Here is a 24202-nt window from a genome sequence, read left to right as displayed (position 1 = left end):
CCATTAGTCATATACCAAATTCAGTCAAGTCTTGTCGAGGATACTCTGATTGCAAAGTCCGTGTTGAATAGCCAGTGTCAGTACACATATAATAAATCTGTCCAAAACTTATCTTCTCTCCGTTGAGAAATATTTTCAAAGTAATCCAACACTTCTTCTCCTCCCCGATCCAGCAAGAACGCAGTCTTCAATAAGCCAGCCAGTAAGAGCCAGAGAGTGCCTTGCTGCTTATATAGTACTTTTACAGCTGCACCCTTAATTACATTCCTTTAGCTTAAAGTCACATACACTTTATCTGACAAACCATGATTCATCATTTTATTATCTTTACCCAAAACAGTTAGGGTAAAACAATGTTATCCCTAACACATCCAATTAAAGATTACACACAAAGAGGAATTTTAGTAGTGTATAGAGATTAAGTGGTTGATGAGGATGCATGAAACCTGGTTCATTCATTCATGGGAAATTTTTTAAATGTAGCTTGATCCTGAGGTAAATTCATATGCATGTAGAGAATCTGAACCATCAGTGTTGCTCTTGTGTAAAATTACTACCGAAAATATTCATAAATGATTGACATTTATTTTCGTTTATCTGTTACTCGTTTATCTGATTTTTCTTTTAGGGATTGTTTGTGGAAATTTTTTTTCCCACCCGATTATCAAGTAATGAAAGTTACAGAACTTCCAGTTCCTGGGAAGCTAAGACAGATCCTCGCTTTTGAGCTACGTATGAATATTATTGCAGATGCTACTATTGACTTGCTCTTTACAAAAAATAGGGTAAATAAATATAACTTAGCTAGAAGCTTGGGAAATTAACCCTAGTTGTTGCAACACATGTATTATTTTCTGTTAAGTTTTTTTATAAATAATATTTTTATAATTTACTTTTGGAAATATTGAAAATAGTACAATACAGAAAGCCTTAATGGAAAAAGTATACTTAACCATACCTTCATATTTGAATATTATGTTTTTTGAATTTTTTCCAACAAATCTGTATTTTTAATTTTGTGTATGTGGTATAATATAAATGTGTGTATATTTTTCTTGATCCAAATATTTTTTTCTGCACCCAAGATAAGGCTTCATATCAAAGTAAACAAATATACCAACACACAAACATAAAGAGACATGACTATTTTCTAGTTTCCTATAATGTTAATCCATATTCTAAGAAAACAAGGTTTTTCTTGAAATGGAGGAAATCTGTCATACTATAGGAAGAACTCACTTGAGTCAGTTCATTTAAGAATTTTGCTTGTTAAGGAGAACATAAAGCTTTCAAGCTGAGTTTGATCACAGTGACTGTGATTTTACACACACGCACACACACACACACACTCATAAGTTTAGATACCCTGGCAGAATTTATGATTTCTTGGCCATTTTTCAGAGAATATGAATGATAGCACAAAATCTTTTCTTTCATTCATGGTTAGTGGTTGTCTGAAGCCATTATCAATCAACTGTGTTTACTCTTTTTAAATCATAATGACAACAGAAACTACCCAAATGACCCTGATCAAAAGTTTACATACCCCAGTTCTTAATACAGTGTATTGCCCCCTTTAACATCAATGACAGCTGGAAGTCTTTTGTGGTATGTGTGGATAAGGCTATCTTTTCAGATGGTAAAGCTGCCCATTCTTCCTGGCAAAAAGCCTCCAGTTTCTGCAAATTCTTGGGCTGTCTTGCATGAACTGCACGTTTGAGATCTCTCCAGAGTGGCTCAATGATATTGAGGTCAGGAGACTGAGATGGCCACTCCAGAACCTTCAGTTTATTCTGCTGTAGCCAATGACAGGTCGACTTGGCCTTGTGATTAGGATCATTGTCATGTTGGAATGTCCAAGTACATCCCATGTGCAGCTTCCGGGCTGATGAATGCAAATTTTCCTCCAGTATCTTTTGATAACATACTGCATTCACCTTGCCATAAATTCTGACCAAATTTCCTGTGCCTTTGTAGCTCACACATCCCCAAAACATCAGCAATCCATCTCTGTGTTTCACAGTAGGAATGGTGTACTTTTCTTCATAGGCCTTGTTGACTCTTCTTCAAATATAGTGTTTATGGTTGTGGCCAAAAAGCTCAATTTTGGTCTCATCACTCCAAATGCCTTTGTGCCAGAAGGTTTGAGGCTTGTCTCTGTGCTGTTTGGCGTATTGTAAGCGGGATACTTTGTGGTATTTGCGTAGTAATGGCTTTCTTCTGATGACTTGACCATGCAGCCAATCTTTCTTCCAGTGCCTCCTTATTGTGCATCTTGAAACAGCCACACCACATATTTTCAGAGAGTCCTCTATTTCACTTAAAGTTATTTGTGGGGTTTTCTTTACATCCGGAACAATTTTCCTGGCAGTTGTGGCTGAAATTTTAGTTAGTCTACCTGACTGTAGTTTGGTTTCAACAGAACCCCTCATTTTCCACTTCTTGATTAGTGTTTGAACACTGCTGATTGACATTCTCAATTCCTTGGATATCTTTTTATATCCCTTTCCTGTTTTATACAGTTCAACTAACTTTTCCCATAAATCCTTTGACAGTTCTTTTGCTTTCCCCATGACTCAGAAGTCAGAAATGTCAGTGCAGCACTGGATGAAAGATGCAAGGGTCTGTCAGGAGTCCAAGAACTCATTGACCTTTTATACACACACGCTAATTATAAGCAAACAGATCATAGGTGAGGATGGTTACCTTTAATAGCCATTCAAACCCCTTTGTGCCAACCTGTGTGCATGTTATCAGGCCAAAATCATCAGGGTATGTAAACTTTTGATCAGGGTCATTTGGGTAATTGTCATTATGATTTAAAAAGAGTAAACTCACTTGATTGACAATAAATGGCTTCAGCCATACACTAACCATGAGTGAAAGAAAAGTTTTTATGTTATCATTCATATTCTCTGAAAAATGGCCAAGAAATCATAAATTCTGCCTGGGTATGTAAACTTATGAGCACAACTGTACACACACACACACACACACACACACACACACACACACACACATACACATACATATATATACATGCATACATATATACATATACATACATACATACATACATACATACATACATACACCCACGCCCACACCGTGTTTTCCCGAAAATAAGCCCTAGCCTGTTTTTTAAAAGCATACTCCTAATATAAGCCCTACCCCCAAAAAGGCAGACAATCCCAACACTCAATGCAGGCTGCAGGCAAGCCAAGAGTCACGAAGATGAGCCTCCCGTGGCCAGCTGCCCACTCTGTCCCACCATCTTATGGCTTGTCTGCAGCTTGTGCGGTGTGTCCAGATTGCGTGCTTTCCCCCACCCTCTGCCGCCATCTGCTGCTTGGACAGGTAATCAACTCACTTGCACTGCATGAGCTGTGCAGCCCCAGAATGCACCAACTAAGGGGCTGGCGGGCTGCAGCTGCTGCCGGACAATGCCAGTCCCCATGTTCTTGCCTTTTTTGCGCACGCCGGGGTGGGGCGCCCAGCCAAGCTGATCACCCTGAAATTGTGTATCCCCCAAAATAAGCCCTAATGCTTATTTTGGAGCCCCCAAAATTATAAGACCAGATCTTATTTTCAGGGAAATAGGGTAGACATATCTATACATGTATATATACATTGTACATGTATATGTATATACATACCTATAAATATATACATACATACATATACAGTATATATACACCCATACACACACACACACACACACACACACACAGTTTTGATGGAAGACTATGGAATGGTTTACTGTTGTTTTTTCCAGATTTTTGTCTCTTCATTCTATTTTACAGCTTTGATATGTTTAGCTGTGTTATGTACTCAAAGGACACACTATATTTCTCCTTTCTGTTTCAATTTTTTATTTTACTTTTAATAATTTGTACTATATTTGCTGTCTTTAATCTTTACATATGGTGATACAGTAGCTTGAAACAAGACATCATGTTAATAAAAGTAATTAAACTAATTCTGAAATTTGTTTGCAGGAAACTAATGCAGTGCATGTAAATGTTGGAGCAGGTTCTTACTTGGAAGTTAATATTCCCATGACTGTCACTGAAAATGGTAAGTAGAAGCAAAAAAATTTTTTGTATTCTTTGTGGTAAATTATATTGAATTAGTGACCCTTACATATTGATTAGCATTTTGAAGAGAAACATAATCCAAAACAAATATTTGTTCTGTTTACTAGGCTACTCTCCCACTATTAAAGGACAACTTTTACATATAGATGCTACCAGTAGTATGCAGTTTCGGACTCTCTTAGAAGCAGAAATGTTAGCTGTAAGTAATATGTATACTCTCAGAATAATTTCTGTTGTATTTGTTTTCAAATTATTTCAACAGCCAGTCCAAGTGATTGTAGATATCTCCTCAACATATATAACAATATATTTTCTTGAATAATATTCATAAGAAAAAAACACAGTCAAGATTAGAAATTTCCCAAATTTGGCACTTGCATATAAATAGTGTTACTTGATTACGTGGAACTCTCATATAAATTACCGTTCCTAAATTAAATGTTTTTCTCTCTCTCAGTAACTCATACCTGAGGAGGAGCCTGTTGCAGATTTACCTGCAATCTCATCAGGGTAGACTGGAAATGCTATCAGGAGGGCTCATGATTTGGCTCTTCTGCTTGTGGATTTTTGTTTAGTATTCACGTATAAATATTTCAATGGGGCCTTTATTGAGCTACATCTTTGGAGACTAAACATGCCATGTTGCCTGTTACAGTCATTTAATATTTCCTGAATAGTCACATATCTTTCATGGATGGAAGTAAAAAGCTTGATGTGGTCACTTCAAAATAGTTTCAATCCTTACAAAATAAAATCATTGTTCAGTGGGTTACTTACAAAAGGAAATCTCTTTGTTATCAACGTATTTGACAATTTCAGCTAGATGGTTTTGTATACGAGTAATTAACAGAAGGATTTGTAGGTTAATAAACAGGAGTTATATCTTTGTTTTATCTTTGCTGTTACAGTTTTTGGCTATGAATTATACATTGTTAACAGTATCTATTTTTTATTTTTATTTTTTAGTTTCACATTAACGCCTTTTATCCCCGCACATGGAACATGCCACAACTCTGGCAGTCTGAAGTTGAAGTATATAAAGCTACTTATCATTTCATATATGCTCAAAAAAACTTCTTTACAGGTATTCTGGGTCATATATAACTTGTTCTTTTCAATTATACCATTGTCAGCATGATAGAATATTAAGATTAATATGCTATCACACACTGAAGTAACATTCTCTTACCTTTTAGACTTGATTGAAGATTGGTGTAGTGACAGTTCTCCTGATATCTACTCATTTGTTCCCTATACATGGAATTTTAAAGTAATGTTTCATCAGTTTGAAATGATTTGGTCTGCAAATCAGCACAATTGGATCGATTGTTCTACAAAGCAACAGGAAAATGGTGAGAACTCTTATGTTGTAAAGTATGCATACTAAATTTCTTCTTAAAGGTATTTGAGCAGCTTAACATGCTTAAATTATTATAATTATCCAAAAGATCCAACTGTATTTAAATAAATACCACCTGAAGATTATCCCAGGTCCATTTAAATCTTTTTTTTTCTTTGTGATTGTAATAGGGTGGGAAATATGCAATGAAAGAACTGTTACTGGCATGAAAACATATTTCATTTTTAACAGTTACTAGATTTGCATTATCAGTGAAGTATATTCCATAAAGAAAAACATATTTGGCAGCTAACTAAGATGTTATAAATTTCCCACATACTGTATCTAGCCCTCAGATAACCAATTTTTCTACCTGCTTTTGTTATTTCCACTGGAAGCAAAGAGAAACGTCTGTGGTGGTCTTTTCTGTGAGTGAGAATGCATTCTGGTGATTATTTGATTTTTGTCGGTGGAATAATTTAGTTTTCAAGCAATTCATTTGAGAAGTAATTATTCAGTTAACCCTAATCATTTTGCCATATGCAGCCAGGGAGAAAGGGAGAAAATCTACTACATTGATTTGAGTTGAAACTGGTGTCTCTAAGCTTGGCAAGATGATGAAGCTGGCCACTGTTTTTTCTGTCTAGCTTTTATTAATGGGGTGGTGGTGAAGCATACTAAATTTAAGGTTGTCTATTATTCAGGTAAATAGTATTTGTTTGTCATCTCTTCGACATAAATTTTATTTCGGGCATGTTTATGATTTCAGAACTCCCTTTTCCTTTCAGTTACTGATATTATTAATTTAGTTTTTATTTATTAATAAACCCAGTAAACACAAAATTTTGATTAAATCCACACTTTAGAAACATGTTCCTTTCTCAAAGGGACTGTAAAAAACACCCCAAAACTGTACATAAGACAGAACTATAATGATTTAATAATATACAGGATAGTAATATTTTTTTTAAAAGGGCAATTCTCCTTGTGTATTTTCTAATTTAGTAAATTTTAAATCAGGATAGTTTCAAGCTGTGAATGCAAACTGTTAAATGGGTATTTATTTAAAATATTTTATCACTAACAAAAAGGTTGTTGTAGTAACTATAAAGACAATAATGGACTAAAAGCAACATTTTAAAAATATATTACATCTATTTGCTTTTAATGTAAATAAAAATAGAAGCGAAACGATTCCCACAAAGACAGGCACAAATGTACTTTTTGCAAAGTCAGAAGTAGTCAGTTGGCATATTGTATAATACTGAATGAAACTGAGAACAACTGTCTACAGTATTTTTCTTCACAATGAGAAGAAAACAGTGAGGTCAGATGGACAGAGGGAAAGAGACTGGGTGCTACTCTTAGTCCAGGACCTCATTGTCTCTCTCCCTTCAATGAACAGAAACAGAAATAGATGTCTAAGATGCCTCTTTCTCATTCTGTAGTTCAGTGTGTTTACATAACATATTTCTGTTGAGGAGACACAAGTCTTCAACCATCTACTACAATATGTACAAAGTACACAGGTGTCTGCCTTCCCCTTTCCATAATAATAAAGGATTTTTAAAAATTATACACGATTACAACTCCTACATAGAAAAATTAAACCAATATTATGAGAAGTGGAGGCTAGTGCATGGTGCTCATCACCGTTTCTTAGCCGAGAAAGCCAGTGTTGTCTGAAGACAATTTCCATGGTCAGGTGGCCAGCATGATTATATGCCAAAGGTGCACAGAATGCTATTGCCTTCCACCAAAGTGGTACCTATTAATCTACTTGCATTTCCATGCTTTCCAGCTGCTAGATGGACAGGAGCTGGGGCAAGTAATGGGAGCTCATACTGTTGTGTGGAGCTGGGGTCTTGAACTCGAGCTATCAGTTCTCCAGCTGACAAGCTCAGCATCTTTAACAGCTGAGACATTGGGACGTGGTGGTGCAATGGCTTAATGACACAGGAACTGGTGGCCAGTTTGAGCCTGGCTTTGTGAAATGGAATGAGCTACTGTCGCTTGATCGCTAGTTCCTGCCCACCCAGGAGTTTGCAACTATGCAATTTTGTGAGTAGATAAATGAGTACCACTTTGATGAGAAAAACTAGCTGTGTGTGTGTGTGTGTGTGTGTGTGTGTGTGTGTGTGTGTGTGTGTGTGTGTGTAGAGCAGAAGCCGGCGTTGAATCTGGACTGAGGCATTACAAAGCAAGGCAAGACTGTTGGAAGAACCTGGAACTAGCTAATAGATGTAGAAGTAGTTCGCTCCCCGTGGTGCACCAGGAATTGCCAAACACGCAAGTGCCAAACAGAATGAATTAGCAATCTAAGCTTTCAGGACTAGCATGTCCTATGTCTAGCATGTGTAGATTTCCTTGACATTGCATACCATATGTCTATGGAGATTCTCAGTCATCCAGGTCATGGTTATCCCAAAGGTACTTTTTTCAAGGGGCAACTGGACTTTCTGGTACCGACACCTTTAGGACATTGTATGCCATACTATATGCTAAATAAATAGAAATATGTGATTGTCTGACCTCTGTAGATGCCCTACACTAAATAAATAAATACTAATAGAAAAAAAATCTCCTTTTTTAAACTAAAGCTCCCAAGCTACTTGTCATTCCATTGCTTCTCAATTCCAGTACTAATAGAGCAAGACTTCTGCATTTTTTCTGAATTTTTCAGATGAGTATTCTAACACACGATATTTTTTTTGAAATTCTAGTGCTCTCTTTTTAATAAGTACTTTAGTTAAATATACTTAAGTGTATTAAGAAGCATACTGAAACACTTTTAATGGTGCTTATAGAATAGCAAATTGCCTTTATAATGTCATTTTGATAAAAATAAATATTTGTATGATAAATTTATACTTGATGTTTTTCTCCTGTTCTCTTTTAGTTTATGTGGCTGCCTGTGGAGAAACATTAAACATAGTTTTCTCTTTGCCTTTTCTTGACTTTGTTCCAGTTACATGCAGTACTAGATTCTCTTTAAGGGTAAGTGGGTACCTTTATCTTCAAAATAAATTGCATTTGTTTCCATAATAAAACAAAAAACAAATAAATTGGAAAAAAAGAAATTTGACAGTATATATTCAAGCAGGACCTGAAGAACATGAACAATTATGTTTAGCAGGAGCAAAGAAAATTCTGGCTCAGATGTCATTGTTTAATTGCTCATGTCCCACTTTTGAATACATGCTATCAATTTTCTCTTTTTTCAATTTTTCTTTGTTACTGGATATATAAGGCAGCTCACATAAAAAACTAACACTGGTCATTCATCTTATATTGTCTTTAAAAGTAGTTTTATAAACTATGATAAAAAAATTTATATTAGTTCAGTATTTGTGCCATTAATCTTACCGTTAAATATATAGATGCAATAACATTTGCAATCTTGAAATTCAAATCAAATATAAGAGGTTGACATTTGGAACCCTAGGTTTATTCTGTATTATACAGATAGAGTACTAGTATAGTCCTTTTTTGAAAAGGTAGATTCATTTTAAAAATATTTGTTTTTTAAATACTTCAATTATTTCAATAGGCTACTTAATTTTATTGTATGTTATGCAATTGTGGAAAATACTTGATAGTTCTTTCCCAAGGCATTGTAATGGCTCCTTCCTTCTATTTAAAAATTGAAAATACTTTTCTTTTGTTATGAATAACTACCTTTCTTATATAAATTTATAATGTGTTGTCATTTTCCTAGATGTCAACAAAATGCCAAATTTGTCATGACTGATTATGAAATTATAGAAATTAATGATATTAATTAAAATAAATTGTCTACTTGAAAAATAACTAAAATCCAGTAATGTCTTTTCACTTCTAAGAGGTATTAGTTAGCTTCCATTTGTTTTATTATTCACAAGAATACATCAAAAGGAAAGAGTCTGTTCTATGGAATAAAGAATGGTGGGTGCCATTTACTTTTGCCAGTTTCAATTTATTTCATGACAGATTGGGATTCCTTGGGCAAAAGAAATAAGATACACCAATACTTTTGTCTGCTTCTGTATGTTTTAAATATAATAGATTATAATATGCATTATATTGTATTTTCAGGGAGATGGTCTTGATGTTCACTTACTTCTTCCTGATTGCCATCCTAGTAAATACTCCATGTTTATGTTAGTGAAAGATTGTCATTTTAATAAATTAAATCCTGAGTCTTGTGCTCCTGCCGATAGTCAGAGTGGTCAGAAACTAAACAAGTCCAGATGGAGGAACATGACTCAAGAAGAGTAAGTTTGGTTTCTCTTACTAGAATGTCAAAATATACAAGAAATCAATGTGTAAATTAATAAAATAATTACTACAATAGACCATTCTTTTTGAATAGGGCTGGCTGGGTTGAATGCTGGACAATACCAAGTATTATGCTTACAATTGATTATGTGTGGCATCCAATTTATCCCCAGAAGGTTAAGGAACATTTGATTCAATCATGTAAGTTTGTTTCTTTTTATTCAATGTTTTAAAATGCAGAATAAGCTATTTTGAAAGAAAAATAACCTAGGTAGAATAAATCCAAACGCAGTGAAACTTGGGTTGAGAGCCACACTTTTCAGTTTGTGTACTTTCTCTATGACAAAAACTTGTCCTTTCTATCTTCATTGGTATAAAGGTAAATCAGAGTCAATGGCTTAAATTCAAAACTATAGACCACCTAGTTCATTATGGATCAATGCAGATAATCCTTGCTTACCAATTTCCTCATTCAGTGACCGTTTCAAATGACAAGGATGCTGAAAAAATAACTTTATGACCAATGCCCACATTTATGATGTGTGCAATGTTCTTCAGTTGTTATAAATCCAATCTGAACCCTGGGAAAAAAACCCGTCCAGGCACGGGACAATTTGCCTATAGAAATTTCTTGGGTTTTTTTCCTACCTCCTCCTATGTCACAGAATGGAGAGATCTCTAAGGGGGTGATGTTCCAAAAATAAGATAGATCCTTCCACCCAAGGATCCACCCCCTGGGAAGCCCATCTGAGCTGTTAGGGGAATGAATGATGGGCATTCAGTGGAGCACCTCCTTCAGTCTGCCAACATTAGGTGGGACAAGAGGTGGCTCTGTAGCCACTCGCCAAGTTGTGGCCCTTCACAGCCCCCTCTTTGTAGTCAAACTTTTATTTGCAGTTGCCACCATGAAGGCATCATTTTTTAGCCAAGACAAATTAATAGCTCTTGCCCTGCCAAATGGGAAAAGCTGGCTGGGATTCCAGGTGGCATGACTTAAACTAGTAGGTCAACCTGCCTGCCAATGCCTTCTCTTTATAAGTGCACCAAAGTGGAGACTCCAGCCGTATGTAACTTGGAATGTCAAATGGGGCATTGGGATACTTTAAAATCAGGGCTGGTCAGGAGAAGATATGCAGGATCTAAGGGACATCTTTCCAAAGCAGGTGTCTAATCTCCTCCATGGCCAAACAGAACCAAGTTCTCAGGCAGAGAGAACAATGAAAGCTATCTTGTTACTCCATTCAGGGCCTGCATGCAATGGCCGCCTAGCCCTGTTCTTCATCACCTCCCCTGCCTTCTAATACTTATATTGAATCAGATATTCCCCCCTACAATATGCATGTCTGGAAGGCCCCAGTTTCCCTTCCAATCCAAACATATCTACCCTACCCAGGTTGGCAAAGTAGAAATATAAATATATGATAAAAACAGTTTTAAATATGTTTCATTGTAAAGTACGTTGACGTGCCATTGCATGAGAAGTATTGGAGAATTGCATCAAACAAAGCAGATAATCATACCAAAAAAAAATATGAGGAGCAAATTCAAAATCATTACATTTGTGACTTTAATATCAAACATATAAGATCAACTTTTCATTCTTTCTCATTTCTAAATATACCACATGATAAAGTTATTTTGTGCCTGCTTAAAATTGTGAAAAGAAAAAGCATATAAAACATATCCTTATCATAGTTTTCCTTAATTTATTACTCTTTAGGGAATCTAGAGCCTTAAATACTATTATGCTTTTTTATTGGACATGTCAGTTTGAATTATTTATTATTTAAAAGAAAATCTTGCATTTAGATCTTAAGGTTAGTTGAGAAATATAATTTAAAATAATATAAAACACCAACAATAAAACAAATTACATAGCTTTTATTTTCTTCAGATTTGTTAAGTTTGGTTTTTTTAAAAAAAAACAATGTATTTTCACTAGTACACTGGTGAAATATTACCAATATTCATTAAATTGTTTTATTTTTTCATTTATAAAGTGTCAGAAATGGAAGAAACCATATTATCTGCCCAGCGACCATCACAGAAAATGGCAGATAGAGGAACATCTCCTTCAGCTTCTTCCCGTCTTCCTATTGATCCCTCTGAACTTCCACCTGACAAACTTCGTGTAGAACTAGAAGTTTCCCCAGATTCCCAGATAACTTTATATGGACCACTTTTAAAAGCATTCCTGTCCATAAAGGTATTATCTGTCCCTGGATTGTAAAATATACATGGGCCTTGTAGTCCTACTAAAAAATCTCCAACCAGCCTTCCATTTTGTGGTATCCTTCAAATGTGTTAAATCATAATTGTACATTTCTAACTAGCACGAGAACAGAATCAAATGTTTCTAAAGCTGCTGTCCTTAGGGTGGACAATATTAAAGAGAGCTCCTAGTTTACCAACAGCTCAAATATTTGATTTGTTCTACTCATCGCCCCCAGCTTTCCAAATATTTAAAATATTTAGAAACCTTCTTAATCTCTAAAACATTATCAGTGTTTGTGGTAATCATACAGGCTATAATTAAGAAATGAAAATTAATATTTCTAAATCTTGCTATAGGAAAGCTGTACTAAGGTGTAAAGGTTTATTCATTTATTTGTATCCCATCTTTATTATTTTTAATAACTCAAGATGGTGAACATATCCAACACACCTATTAATTTTATATTATTATAGTTATATTTTATATTGTTATATTTTATATTGTTATATTTTCCTTATAACCTATTTATATTATATCATTTCAATAAATATTGTTAATTCATCCCACTAGGAAAATTATTTTGGTGAAGATGATATGTATACTGATTTTGAAGAAGTCATTTCAAGCCCTGTACTATCTATGTCAACATCTTCAAGTTCTGGGTGGACAGCAGTTGGAGTGGATGCTGGCAAAAAAGAGTGTGATACATCACTAAAACAAGTTAATCCTCTAACTTTACGCCCATGGGATATTACAGTGCTTGTTAATGTGTACAAAGTTCATGGGCGCCTGCCAGTAGTAAGTATTATCAGTACTTTATCCCTGATTTTAAAAAAATTGTGTTCATAACTAGAAATACAGATTTCTTATGGTTGGCCTATGAACATGCTAGATTTCATCCTTAAAAACATGTGGAAGAGGCCTTCATTCTGCAGTGGATAGACAGTGGTTGAATGATGGTCCTTAAAAATCATTACAAATAGCCCTCGCTTAATGACCTTTCTTAACCTGGTAGTTGCACCAGGTCCTCAAAGTTACAGTCATTATAGTGACCCCATGGTCACATTATCAAATTGTGGATGTTTGGAAGCCTGCTTTCACATACCATCACAGGGTGCCTTGTATAGAAGATATAGCTTGCTTTGAAATGTAACAACTTGAACATGAAAAGCGTATTGATAAAAATAAGGAAGTTCTCAATTTGGTGGGGTGTGTGTTGCTTTTTAAATAGAATTTATTAATGGAACGTCATATATAGCAGTCATTCTTGCTGTCTACACAATGTACCTTTGGGCTGCTTCCTTCAATTTACTTGAATGCCTCTTACATACATTGTGCAAGTATCTCATCTGTCATTATTAAATGTACAAATAAACAATTCCTTATCATTGTTGGTTCCTTTCTAATAATATCCTCCCTCTGATACAGAAGTGTCTTGGGTACACAGTCTTTCCAATAATTTTGTTACATTATAATTTTTATTGTGGTGGGATGAAATGGTAAATTACTAATTATGATTAATTTACGCTTAATTTAATTTACATTGATATTTGACTTAATTTAAAATTAAATTAAAATGAAATCAGTGTTTGTCCTGGTTCAGGACAAGACTCATTTCTTGGTTTCCATGCATTCTTGAGGCAGAAGTAAAATGAATTCCAGGCAAAAGCTGCGTTCTGATCTTCTGATATGAAGTTTTATTCTTATTATAACTGAAGTTGCGTAAAAGTAGTTGCACGGTAATACTAGTTAGACTAGGATTAACTAGGCCTTTAATTCTTGAAGGTAATATATAGGAAGGATGCTTTCCTATTTCTTCTTCAGTCTCAGAACTGTTGTTTTCCTAGGTAAGAACAGTTCAAGAAAAATTTTCATGAGCAACTTAGCAGTACAATATAAAATAAGGAATGATTCTTAACTTTAATAGTTTCAGAAGAATTATCCACTTTAAGTGATGTTACTTTTTGAAAAAAACTGTTATCTTCCAGTGTGACTTTTGCCTTTTTAATTTTGTATTTCATAATTTAACAATTTAAGAATTATTGACATTTAATTAAATGGTTATTTCTAATGTTAATATTCTGTATTTAGCATTGCAGCAGTGATGGTCCAGAATGTCCTACTGGTTTTCTGGAAAGATTATGTTTTGAGATGAAAAAGGGATATAAGGAAACTATGTTGCAACTTGTATTATCACCACTGAATATATTCTTGAATGATAGTTATCAGGTAATATTACTTAAAATACTTTCCAAGCTAGTTAAATAACCAGGAAAAGTGAACATAAGTAATTACCATTTTTATCATGCTTGAAAGTGCTCCATTTAAGACTGTGAGCCAATTACAGTTATTCCAGTTTCCATGATTTTTCTCCCAATGTTCCTTTGCAGTCAGATCATCGTTGTTCTAGAAAATCTTTCAACCGTCAAGAACAGATTAGTTTGCATGTTGTGCTAGCATGAGCAATATGATTTTTCTGTGGAATGACACCATTTAACTGAATTTATTTACCTGTTTTAGTTATTACATTTATTGTTCATCTTATACATATACACTCAAAGGTAGTTCCCTGAGTTTACTTTTTAATGTATATAGCCATAGTTTCATATGACTTGTAGGACTTTATGATTTGCCAACTTGATTCATGGATGAACAAAACAGTAATTATAAACAGCTTGCATATTGCTTTGCATATTGAATGGCATAATGACAATAATATAAAGCTGACAAAAGCATTAGGGTTTACTAGCTATATAAGCACTAATCCCTATCAGCTTTCTTTCTTAACAGAGACCTACTGTGGATGAAGTACTTCGAGAGGGTCATGTAAGCCTTTCAGGTCTGCAGCTACGTGCCCATGCTATGTTTTCAGCAGAAGGTTTGCCTGTGGATAGTGACACTTTGGAATATGCCTGGTTAATTGATATTCAGACTGGGAGCCTGACAGCCAAGGTTACAATTCCACAGGTTTGTAACTAAGTTTCAGATTAAAATGTGTACATTGCTATTTTAACACATATGTTTTATGTATTAAAGCACACAGAGAGAAAAATTAATTAAAATAAAAAAAAATGGGTTTTCTTTACAAATGCTAGATATTTGTGTAAATTGAAGGAGTTCAATAATCTAGCTAGGAAAAGAAATTAGAACCATGCTTTTGTGAATATCTATTAAAATCTCATAATACTTATCTATATTTTAAGAATTCAGAATTAACTGGTTCAAATAACACCACGGTAGGGTCTTGGTTTTCACAGGACTTGTTTGGTCTAAATTGGAAAAAAGATGCAACTATTTTTCTGAAAGTGAATCTATTTAAATCTGAATTAATTAGTAAAATACAATATATGTTTAAAGTATTACTAACCTTGATTATTTAACTCCAGTTTCAACTCTTATTCCAGGAGAAATTTGTACATTCTGGATACATTTAACGATATAAAACATATTTGGTAAATTCTAACATTCTAGTTAATTATTATTGCAAGGCCCATGTAATGTTTGCATTCAGAGGAAGAAAATGCCTCAGAGTGGCACCTGAAAACATGAGGAACTTTTTAGCAACCTAAACAAAGGAGAAAAGCTGTACAATTTTAGAAATAAAAACAGCTACTTTTTAGTTTTAATTCCATTTAGTTTTCTGTACTTACCTTGCTTTACCTTTTAACTAATTTCCATAATAATATTTTTATTTCTACCAAAATCCCTGCATTATCTGATTTCTTTAATGAATTATGCCTTTTTTGTTACTATGTTCTATGTTTTTCTTTGTATGTAAAGTATAAAGAAAACTTAAAGAAAATTTCATTTTCCCATCCACATTTTTGGAGCATTCATTCTCCTCTATGTGTTTTTTATTCTCAACCATAGTCTCTCTCTCTTCATCCTTCCATGAGGCAACCTTTTCATATTTCTCATTAGCATTCCCATATAATGCTTTTATTTGGTTTCAAAATGATTTCACATCCTTTCTCATGTTCATGTTTGATCCATTCTTTTAAGAAGTTATCTTTTACAAGGAGCTTCCACAGTCTAGAATAGATGATACTAATTCATACTTTGCGGCATACATGTTTAGCTTTTTCATTTTTAATTACACAATTGTTTCTCTTCCATCAGCTCTACAGGATCAAATCACCTTCATCTTTTCCTTTTCTTTAATTTCATATCTATTTTTCTTCCATTTCCTTTTTTAAATTTACACTATTTGCCATTTGTTATTACTTATTTATTAAACTTATATGCTACTCATTGTGGTTTGAGGCGACTGAGAATCTTACAACATAATAAAACACATGGATATAAAAACAATTATAAATATAGAACATATTAAAATTACAAAAGATTAAAGCAAACTAAAATACTATGGGTTTGGAGCAGAAAGGTAGTACTGGCTTCTCTGTTACTACATTAGACACCTCCAGGCAACAGTTTCAGGGTATGCCAAACTGATAGAGACAAATTTTAAGGCATTTCCTAAAAGCTAAGGGAGAGGGGGAAGAGGAACATGTATTCTCCACTTTAGAAATATTAATTCTCCACTATCCATATTTTCTATTCTTTTTCATTTGCGTAATGTAAAGATTGAAAATGCATCCATTCTCTTTTCAGAGTTCTAAAAACAAAACAATAGAATTAAAGTATTGATTGCACATACAGTAAGTAGATTTTCATCTTGTGAAATGCTAGCTTCATGTAATGTCTTAATCATCAAGTTTCCTTTATATTTTTGCAAATTAATGGAGGTTCCTCTGTTTCTAATTTCCAAAGTACCCCTTTTGCTGCCGAAATATATAGCTCACTGTACTTGTTATAAAATATAGGATTTAGTTTAGTGGAATTAGTTGCAAAAACCAAGAACTGTAATCTTTTCAAAGATCCATATTCCTCTGAGTATATTTGACTTCTGTGTAGTCAATAGTCCTTATTTATTTGCAGATTGCATGTCTGTTTGAATGGGGACAAACATTTGTGTTTCATGTGGCATGTCGTGAGTTTCAACTGGAAAGACCAAAATCTGTCATTATATGTCAACATGGAATTGATCGTCGTTTTTGTGAAGCGAAGGTAACACCTTGCAAACTATATAATCTGGCTTTCTGAACAGTGGTTTAATGAGGATATACCTTATAAATATACAATTAGCAAGGCATTCTGCTTTTACAGTTCCATTTGTTGTAGAAGCATATGCTGTAATTATAAAAGATTCATAATATTTAAATTTATGATAAGGGACCAGATATTTTTACCTTGACTTCTGTTATTAGTGTAGACAAGTTTTTAATCTGACAGTTTAGAACATTGTACTATAGTTGTATTATAGTACCATTGTACTTTTGTGTTTGTATTTTTATATCTTGTTACTATGTGAGCCATTGAGAATTACTTTGCTTGTAGCAGCATAAAAATATGTTGAATAAATAAATATGTAAATAATTTTATTGTTGCAATGCTTTTGAAAGATTAATGAGATTGGAGAAATTTTAATATGAAAAAAGTTACCATAGGACCGCTTAACAGAAACAATAACTTCTATATTTGCTATAATATTTCTAGCATTTTATATTGTCTTTTCTTTTCCCTATTTAAGGGTTTGCCCCTAATCCATGTAACTAAACTGTGGACTTCCAAAATTGGGCACAAAAAATCATGGCTTGTTTTCTGATCTTTTATGAAATTTAAGTCTTTCAAATCTGTGTTTATGAGTGCTTAATAGGGAATATTTGCAATTATGTGGATAAAAAACTCTTGAAGTGAAACAAATACCAATTAAATTTAAAAACTGGCATGTTGGTCTAAAAATCCGCAGGCCATGAACTGGTACCAGTTCGTGGGCTGTTAGGAACCAGACCATGCAAGCAATGGGTGAGCAAACCAAAATTCATCTCCGCATACCTGGGATTTAGGTTGTATCTGAAACCATCTGCACACACCCTCCCCCCGGATTCGTGGAAGAAAATTTTTCTTCTGAAACCGGTCTCTGGGACCAGAAATGACCTGTTCTGCAACCACCTATTTTATTTTATATTTTATTTTACTTTATCATTTTATTATTTTATTTATCTGTCTTCTGGTTTAATAATATATCATAATTGAAATTGTAATTACACTTTAAATATTAATTATGTACAATCAAAATTATATATTTTTAAAAGTGTTATCACTATTGAATTTAAAGCTTAAAATGCTGAGAGTAAACAGCAACGTATTTCCTGTCTTTATGTCTCCTTTTTTATTTTAAGGAAATATTTAATATGCTCCTATACCTCTTTCATTGAAACATTTACTTTAATTTGCTCTTTTTAAAAAAACATATGTCAGCAAACAGATTTGTGACTCTAGAAAAAGTACAGAGAAGAGGAACCAGGATGATTAGGGGACTGGAGGCTAAAACATACAATGAACGGTTGCAGGAACTGGGCTTGGCTAGTCTAGTAAAGAGAAGGACCAGGGGAGACATGATAGCGGTCTTCCAATATTTGAGGGGCTGCCACAGGGAGGAAGGGGTCAAGCTATTTTCTAAAGCGCCTATAGGCCAGACAAAATAATGGATGGAAACTGAACAAGGAGAGATTTAACCTGGAAATAAGGAGAACTTTCTGACAGTGAGAACAATCAACCAATGGAACAGCTTGCCCTCGGAAGTTGTGGGAGCACCAGCACTTGAGACTTTCAAGAAAAGATTGGACTGCCATTTGTCAGATGGTGTAGGGTCTCCCGCTTGGGCAGGGGGTTGGACTAGATGACCTACAAGGTCCCTTCCAACTCTGGTTATCTGTTATCTGTTGTCTGATTTCTGTTGTATCTTTTATCAAAACTTTATGGATTTATACTCTTTTAAAAGTGTTCTCCAGTTCCTTTTTCTGTAACAAATCTATCTTTTTGAGTCCTTCCCAGTGTTCCTAATTCTTCTTTGCACAGTTGATTGTTTTGAAAGATTAGCTGAGGTTGGAGGATAGAAGAAAAAAATCACTTAACAAATGGAGCTCAGAGAATTGTGACCTGTTTTTAAATATAAAGATGGTTTCTAAGGGTTTGTTACATGGCTGCAATGGTGGGAAAGGAGATATAGTGCTTACATTTAAAAGCAAGCATACTGATTAGTAGCATTTGTTTTAAAGAAGAAGTAGTATTTTTATGTTCCTGATTTTAAAAAAATACTTTTGTCAGACTGGTACATATTTGCAGAAGCTTCATGCAGTGCAGCTAAAGGACATTTTGAGTTGGTGCCTTCTATAGGCTTAATATGTGATCAGGCCAGTAAAGTTTTTATTTTACTTTAAACAATATTGAAATACTCATATACTACTGGTGTAATTATTTGGCTTAGAAGAACAATACTGTTTTTAGCTTCAATTGACTTAATATATTACTTTGTCTTTATTTGAAGTAAGATGAATACATGCCAAAGATAACATTTACTACTATCTTTCCCCCCCAAATCTTTAGATGAGTTGCATTTCTGGCCCTTGTCTACCATCTGATGAATTAAAATATGCTATGATCCGCCTGGCAGTAGACGGTGCAGATGTACACGTTGTTGAGCATGGTTGTGCTACAAATATAAAGGTAGTAGCACTTGTCTTACTTCACACCTTCATTTTTGTATACAGGTAATCCTCAGATTACATTCGTTCATTCAGCCACTATTCAAAGTTACGATGGGCTGAACGAATAGTGCTTATGTCAGATCTTGCTTGTAATTCTGCCCTTTGCAATCACACAATCACACTTTCCGATATTCTTTGCCTGAATATAAAAATATATTAAAAAGTCAGTGTTTTAAAATAGAACAATTTTTTCCAGCATAATTTTAAGGGGATTTCTATAGCATATCTATTCTTTATATTGAATGTTATTTTGTGTGTCGACATTATTATAGAACTAATTTTGGAGATCTTTGGCATAGGATATAAAAATTGTTTTTTAATAAACAATTATTAACATTTATGTATAATTTGAAAACAAATTGTGGATTACACACATATAATTTGATTTATTAGTTTAGTATGATTTCATAGGTGTCAACCCTATTTACAGTTTGAATTACTATCTTATATTAACAATTTTATTACAACTTGTACTAGTAAATAAGAAATTTAGAAACATCATGTTTTTATTACTGGGGAGTAAATATCCTATAGTAATTTGACTTGGTACTCTTCTAGGATTTCTCCTGATCTTTTACTTGAATTTGATATTTAGATGGGTGCTGTGCGCATCGCTAGTTGCAATCTCCACAACCAGACAGTTGGTGAAGGTATAAGTGCTGCCATTCAAGACTTTCAAATACAACAGTATATTGAACAAGCAAATAATTGCCGAACTAGTCTTCAACCTGCAATACTACGGAGGGCATATTGGTTAGAAGCAGGATCAATCAGTTTTGGCCTTATCACTGCCGATGTTGCTTTAGCAGCAGATCGCTATTCAAAGCATGAAGCACAGAGACATTTTTTGGAAATTCATGATAGCAGAACAAAGAGGTAAGAAAAACAAGTAAAAATAGTTTAGTGAAAAGATCTGTCAATGAAAAAATAGAAAACATGAACATTCATGATAGATTCTTCAAAAATGTAAGTTTTATAAATGTTTGATGCAGACAGTTGATTCCAGAATTTTTGTTGTTATTATGCATGTGTGTATCTGTAGATATCTGTGTATGAATTTCTTTTAAAAATATTTGTTATTAGAAATGTTTTAATATAGTTTCATTATAAGGATCTGACATTTTTTGAAGTTGAAAACTTAACAGTGGCAGAATTTTATATATTTATTTTATAGTAGGGTTAGATCTTCTAAATCTATTTCTGGGAAATAAAATCTATTTAGAATGTTGTATCTCCAACATTTATTTCCCAAGAACTCAGTAAATTTGTTTTAAAGAATTTGGGTTGTTTCTATTGTTGAATGAATAGAAATCACTGTTGTAATAAACACTTCTCGCCTTCGTTTCACCATTGCAAAAAAATGCGCAGCAAAGAGAATAAGGAATTTCTCTACATCCTACCCAATTGTGGAAGCTTATGACTAATCTGGTGCTTCCACAATGAACTGTGTTTGATTTTTGAAATAAGCCAACTTCTATTTCAGTATCTGAGCCAAGTTCCATGTATTTTCTGAAGGATGCAGAGTTATGGTCAGAATGGGATAGAAAAGATTTGTCAGCTTGATCCAGTTATTTGTAATAAAAATTAATTTTTAAAATGAGGTATAAAGAGTTTTCTGACCAATTGCTTGATGAACACTTGAATTTACAAAACACAAAAAATTACTTAGAACTTTGAAGCTGGAACTGCCACAGACACACGTGTGGTCATATGATCACAGTTCGGGTGCTTTGCAACCAGCTTGCATTTACAACTGGTCGCAACATTCCATGGTCATGTCATTGTGACTTGCCACATTTTTTGCCATTTTTCCCAGCAGGAAATGGCGAAAAACACTCATTGATTAATGACCACATACCGTATTTATCGGGCGTATAACACGCACTTTTTTCCCCTGAAAATAGGGGGCAAATGATGTATGCGTGTTATACGCCGATATAATATGTTAAGAAGCCTTCAGTGAATGCTGCTGGGATCGGGGATCAAGGACACAAATGAAAGAAGGGGAGGGAGGAAGCAACCGAAGCCTGTCCTTCTCTCTGGGTCAGCTCTCTCAGTTGCTCTCTCGCTCCTCCACCAGCACAGGAAGAAACTGCTTCAAAGAAGCGGGGGGGCTTTTCCTGTCGCCTCACCCCACCCCGCCCGCCCGCCCGCCCGCCCGCAGTGCTCCGTTCTGCCTGCCTGCCTGCCTTCGTTAATGGTTGAATCGGAACAGCTTGGCTGAGTAAAAGAGGCGAATAGTTATTATTCTCAGCCGAAGCTGCTCCCAAACAACCAGAAACTAAGGCAGGCAGGCAGAATTTTTTAAATTTTTTTTCCTGAAATTTCCCCCTTAAAATGAAGATGCGTGTTATACGCCTGTGCGTGTTATACGCCGATAAATACGGTAATTCACTTAATCACAATGACTCACATTAAGACTGTTTTAAAAATGGTTGTAAAATCGAGGCAAGTCAAATGGTGACCTGCTTAAAACTGCAATGACTGGATTAAAATTCCAGGCCCAATTGTGATTGTTAAGTGAGGACCACCTTATTTCTAAAACAACTCCACTCCTGCTTCATATAGGTTTATGTATTGGTGAGGAATCTGAGTGGATGCATGTTATAGATAATGTAGTCCAGGGGTGTCAAACACACGGTGTCACGTCATCACGTGACATCACATGACTTCCCCCCCTTTGCTAAAACGAGGGTGGGCATGGCCAGCGTGTGATGCACCCGGCCCATGGGCCGCAAGTTTGACACCCCGGTGTCATTAATAATGGTTACTGTAGAAATCTCTTAGCAATACTTTCACTTCATGTATTTCTTCTTTTTCTACCAGATTATGGTTTTTATGGCCAGATGATAATATAAAGAATAAAAGAAGCAAGAACAAGTGTGGTTGTCTTGGTGGCTGTCGTTTTTTTGGTGGCCCTGGGTCAGGATTAGACTTCTTCAAGTTTGAAGAATTGACACCATCAAGTAGCTCTGCTTTTTCAAATGCAAGTGCAGAATCAGATATGTTTTATGGGCAATCTTTACTGCAACCTGGAGAATGGATTATTACTAAAGAACTTCCAAAAATTCCAGATGGTAAAAGATTTGCGTCTGTCTGTCTGTCTATCTGTAAACATGTAAAAGTTTACTGTTAATTAAACATCAGACTATTTTGAATATACATATTCAAGTAAAAGAAATCATGCATTTAACAGAAGTATTGCACAAAAAGTGATCTTGAATACAAACTTTTACTCACACAAACACATACTGTTTAAAACATGTTAATGCTCAATTAGAGTTATAGGGAAATTCATGATTAACAGATAACAGATAATCAGAGTTGGAAGGGACCTTATAGATCATCTAGTCCACCCCCCCACCCAAGCAGGAGACCCTACACCATTTCTGACAAATGGCAGTCCAATCTCTTCTTGAAAGTCTCAAGTGACAGCGCTCCCACAACTTCCGAGGGCAAGCTGTTCCATTGATTGATTGTTCTCACTGTCAGAAAGTTTCTCCTTATTTCCAGGTTAAATCTCTTGTTCAGTTTCCATCCATTATTCCTTGTCTGGCCTACAGGAGCTTTAGAAAATAGCTTGACCCCTTCCTCCCTGTGGCAGCCCCTCAAATATTGGAAGACTGCTATCATGTCTCCCCTGGTCCTTTTTACTAGACTAGCCAAGCCCAGTTCCTGCAACAGTTCGTTGTATGTTTTATGATACAAAAAATTCTACTTTAAAAACCAGGCTGGTTTGCTAATGGCTGGCACACGTTTTAGTATTTCTTAAAAAAATATGCTATTTATTCATTTATTTTAAAAAAACAAGAACAAAATATTGGTATCTATAATATTCATAAATTTAGCACAAAATATATAATTGTTTTTAGGTAAGGAAAATGGTGTAAAGACAAAAGAATGGGAATGCCGAACTGTAGGTGCAGAATCTGGAAGAAAATCCCAGCAATTAAATTTACAAGTACCTCTGCGATCTCATAGTTCTTCATCATCTTCAGAGGAGAATAGTAGTTCCAGTGCTGCGCTTCCCTTGCTTGCAGGTGACAGGGAAAGTCCTTCTGCCATGGAAGACCACTTAGGACAAAAGGCGCTCTTGACAAGTTCAAAAAAAGAAGATGCCCATGAAAGGTGAGCATTTACTTCTCAATAGCATCTTATTCCACTATGGAATCATCACGTTTATGTGCTTTTTTCAAATATTTGTTGTTTGCTTTATTTGAGTAAAACCTGTATTGTTCAAGCATGCTGCTTGGGATTTGGGAGGATTGGAAAAACAAAGTAGGGGACCATGTTACTTCCTTCCTTTTAGAGCAGAGGTCTCCAACTTTGGCAACTTTAAGCCTGACAGGCTTCAACTCCCAGAGTTCCCCAGTAGCAAAGCTGGCTGGGGAATTCTGGGAGTTGAAATCCGCTATGCTTAAGATTGCCATGATTGGAGATCCCTGTTCTAGAGAAAGTATGGGGAGCCAGTGATTTTTTCAGATGTTAAATTTAACTGAATTTCTAATCACTGACCACGGTGGCTAAGGTGGGCTTCTGCCAACATTTGGAAAGTCACATATATTAATATTTCTATCATGCATGTTTATTTTCAAGTTTCTCAATGTGCAACATCAGTTGTTATCCAATATGCAACAATTAGGACTAAAATAACTCTGAAAACCTTTTTCTTTTGTTGTGTTTC

General features: G+C 34.7%; 1 protein-coding gene across 13 annotated transcripts in view; it reads left to right on the top strand.

Annotated features, from left to right (window-relative positions):
• The window catches only part of BLTP1 (bridge-like lipid transfer protein family member 1), a 142234-nt gene that overhangs the window by 37897 nt on the left and 80135 nt on the right, over positions 1-24202 (top strand). For all 13 annotated transcript variants that reach the window (XM_087963165.1, XM_087963167.1, XM_087963174.1 and 10 more), the window contains 17 exons: positions 629-785; positions 3999-4077; positions 4205-4296; positions 5064-5181; positions 5294-5449; positions 8336-8433; positions 9511-9689; positions 9788-9894; positions 11694-11899; positions 12479-12706; positions 14000-14137; positions 14699-14875; positions 16847-16975; positions 19358-19477; positions 20114-20394; positions 22345-22595; positions 23391-23646. In XM_087963165.1, the coding sequence (XP_087819291.1) occupies positions 629-785; positions 3999-4077; positions 4205-4296; positions 5064-5181; positions 5294-5449; positions 8336-8433; positions 9511-9689; positions 9788-9894; positions 11694-11899; positions 12479-12706; positions 14000-14137; positions 14699-14875; positions 16847-16975; positions 19358-19477; positions 20114-20394; positions 22345-22595; positions 23391-23646 (2772 nt within the window). The remainder of the gene's footprint in view (positions 1-628; positions 786-3998; positions 4078-4204; positions 4297-5063; positions 5182-5293; positions 5450-8335; positions 8434-9510; positions 9690-9787; positions 9895-11693; positions 11900-12478; positions 12707-13999; positions 14138-14698; positions 14876-16846; positions 16976-19357; positions 19478-20113; positions 20395-22344; positions 22596-23390; positions 23647-24202) is intronic.

The sequence above is a fragment of the Notechis scutatus genome, chromosome 4, assembly GCF_049901735.1.
Source record: "Notechis scutatus isolate UNSWTSFEM ecotype Mainland chromosome 4, rNotScu1.2, whole genome shotgun sequence".
NCBI lineage: Eukaryota > Metazoa > Chordata > Lepidosauria > Squamata > Elapidae > Notechis > Notechis scutatus.
The sequence above is the reverse complement of the archived record's forward strand: the minus strand, read 5'-3'. Positions and strand labels throughout refer to the sequence as shown.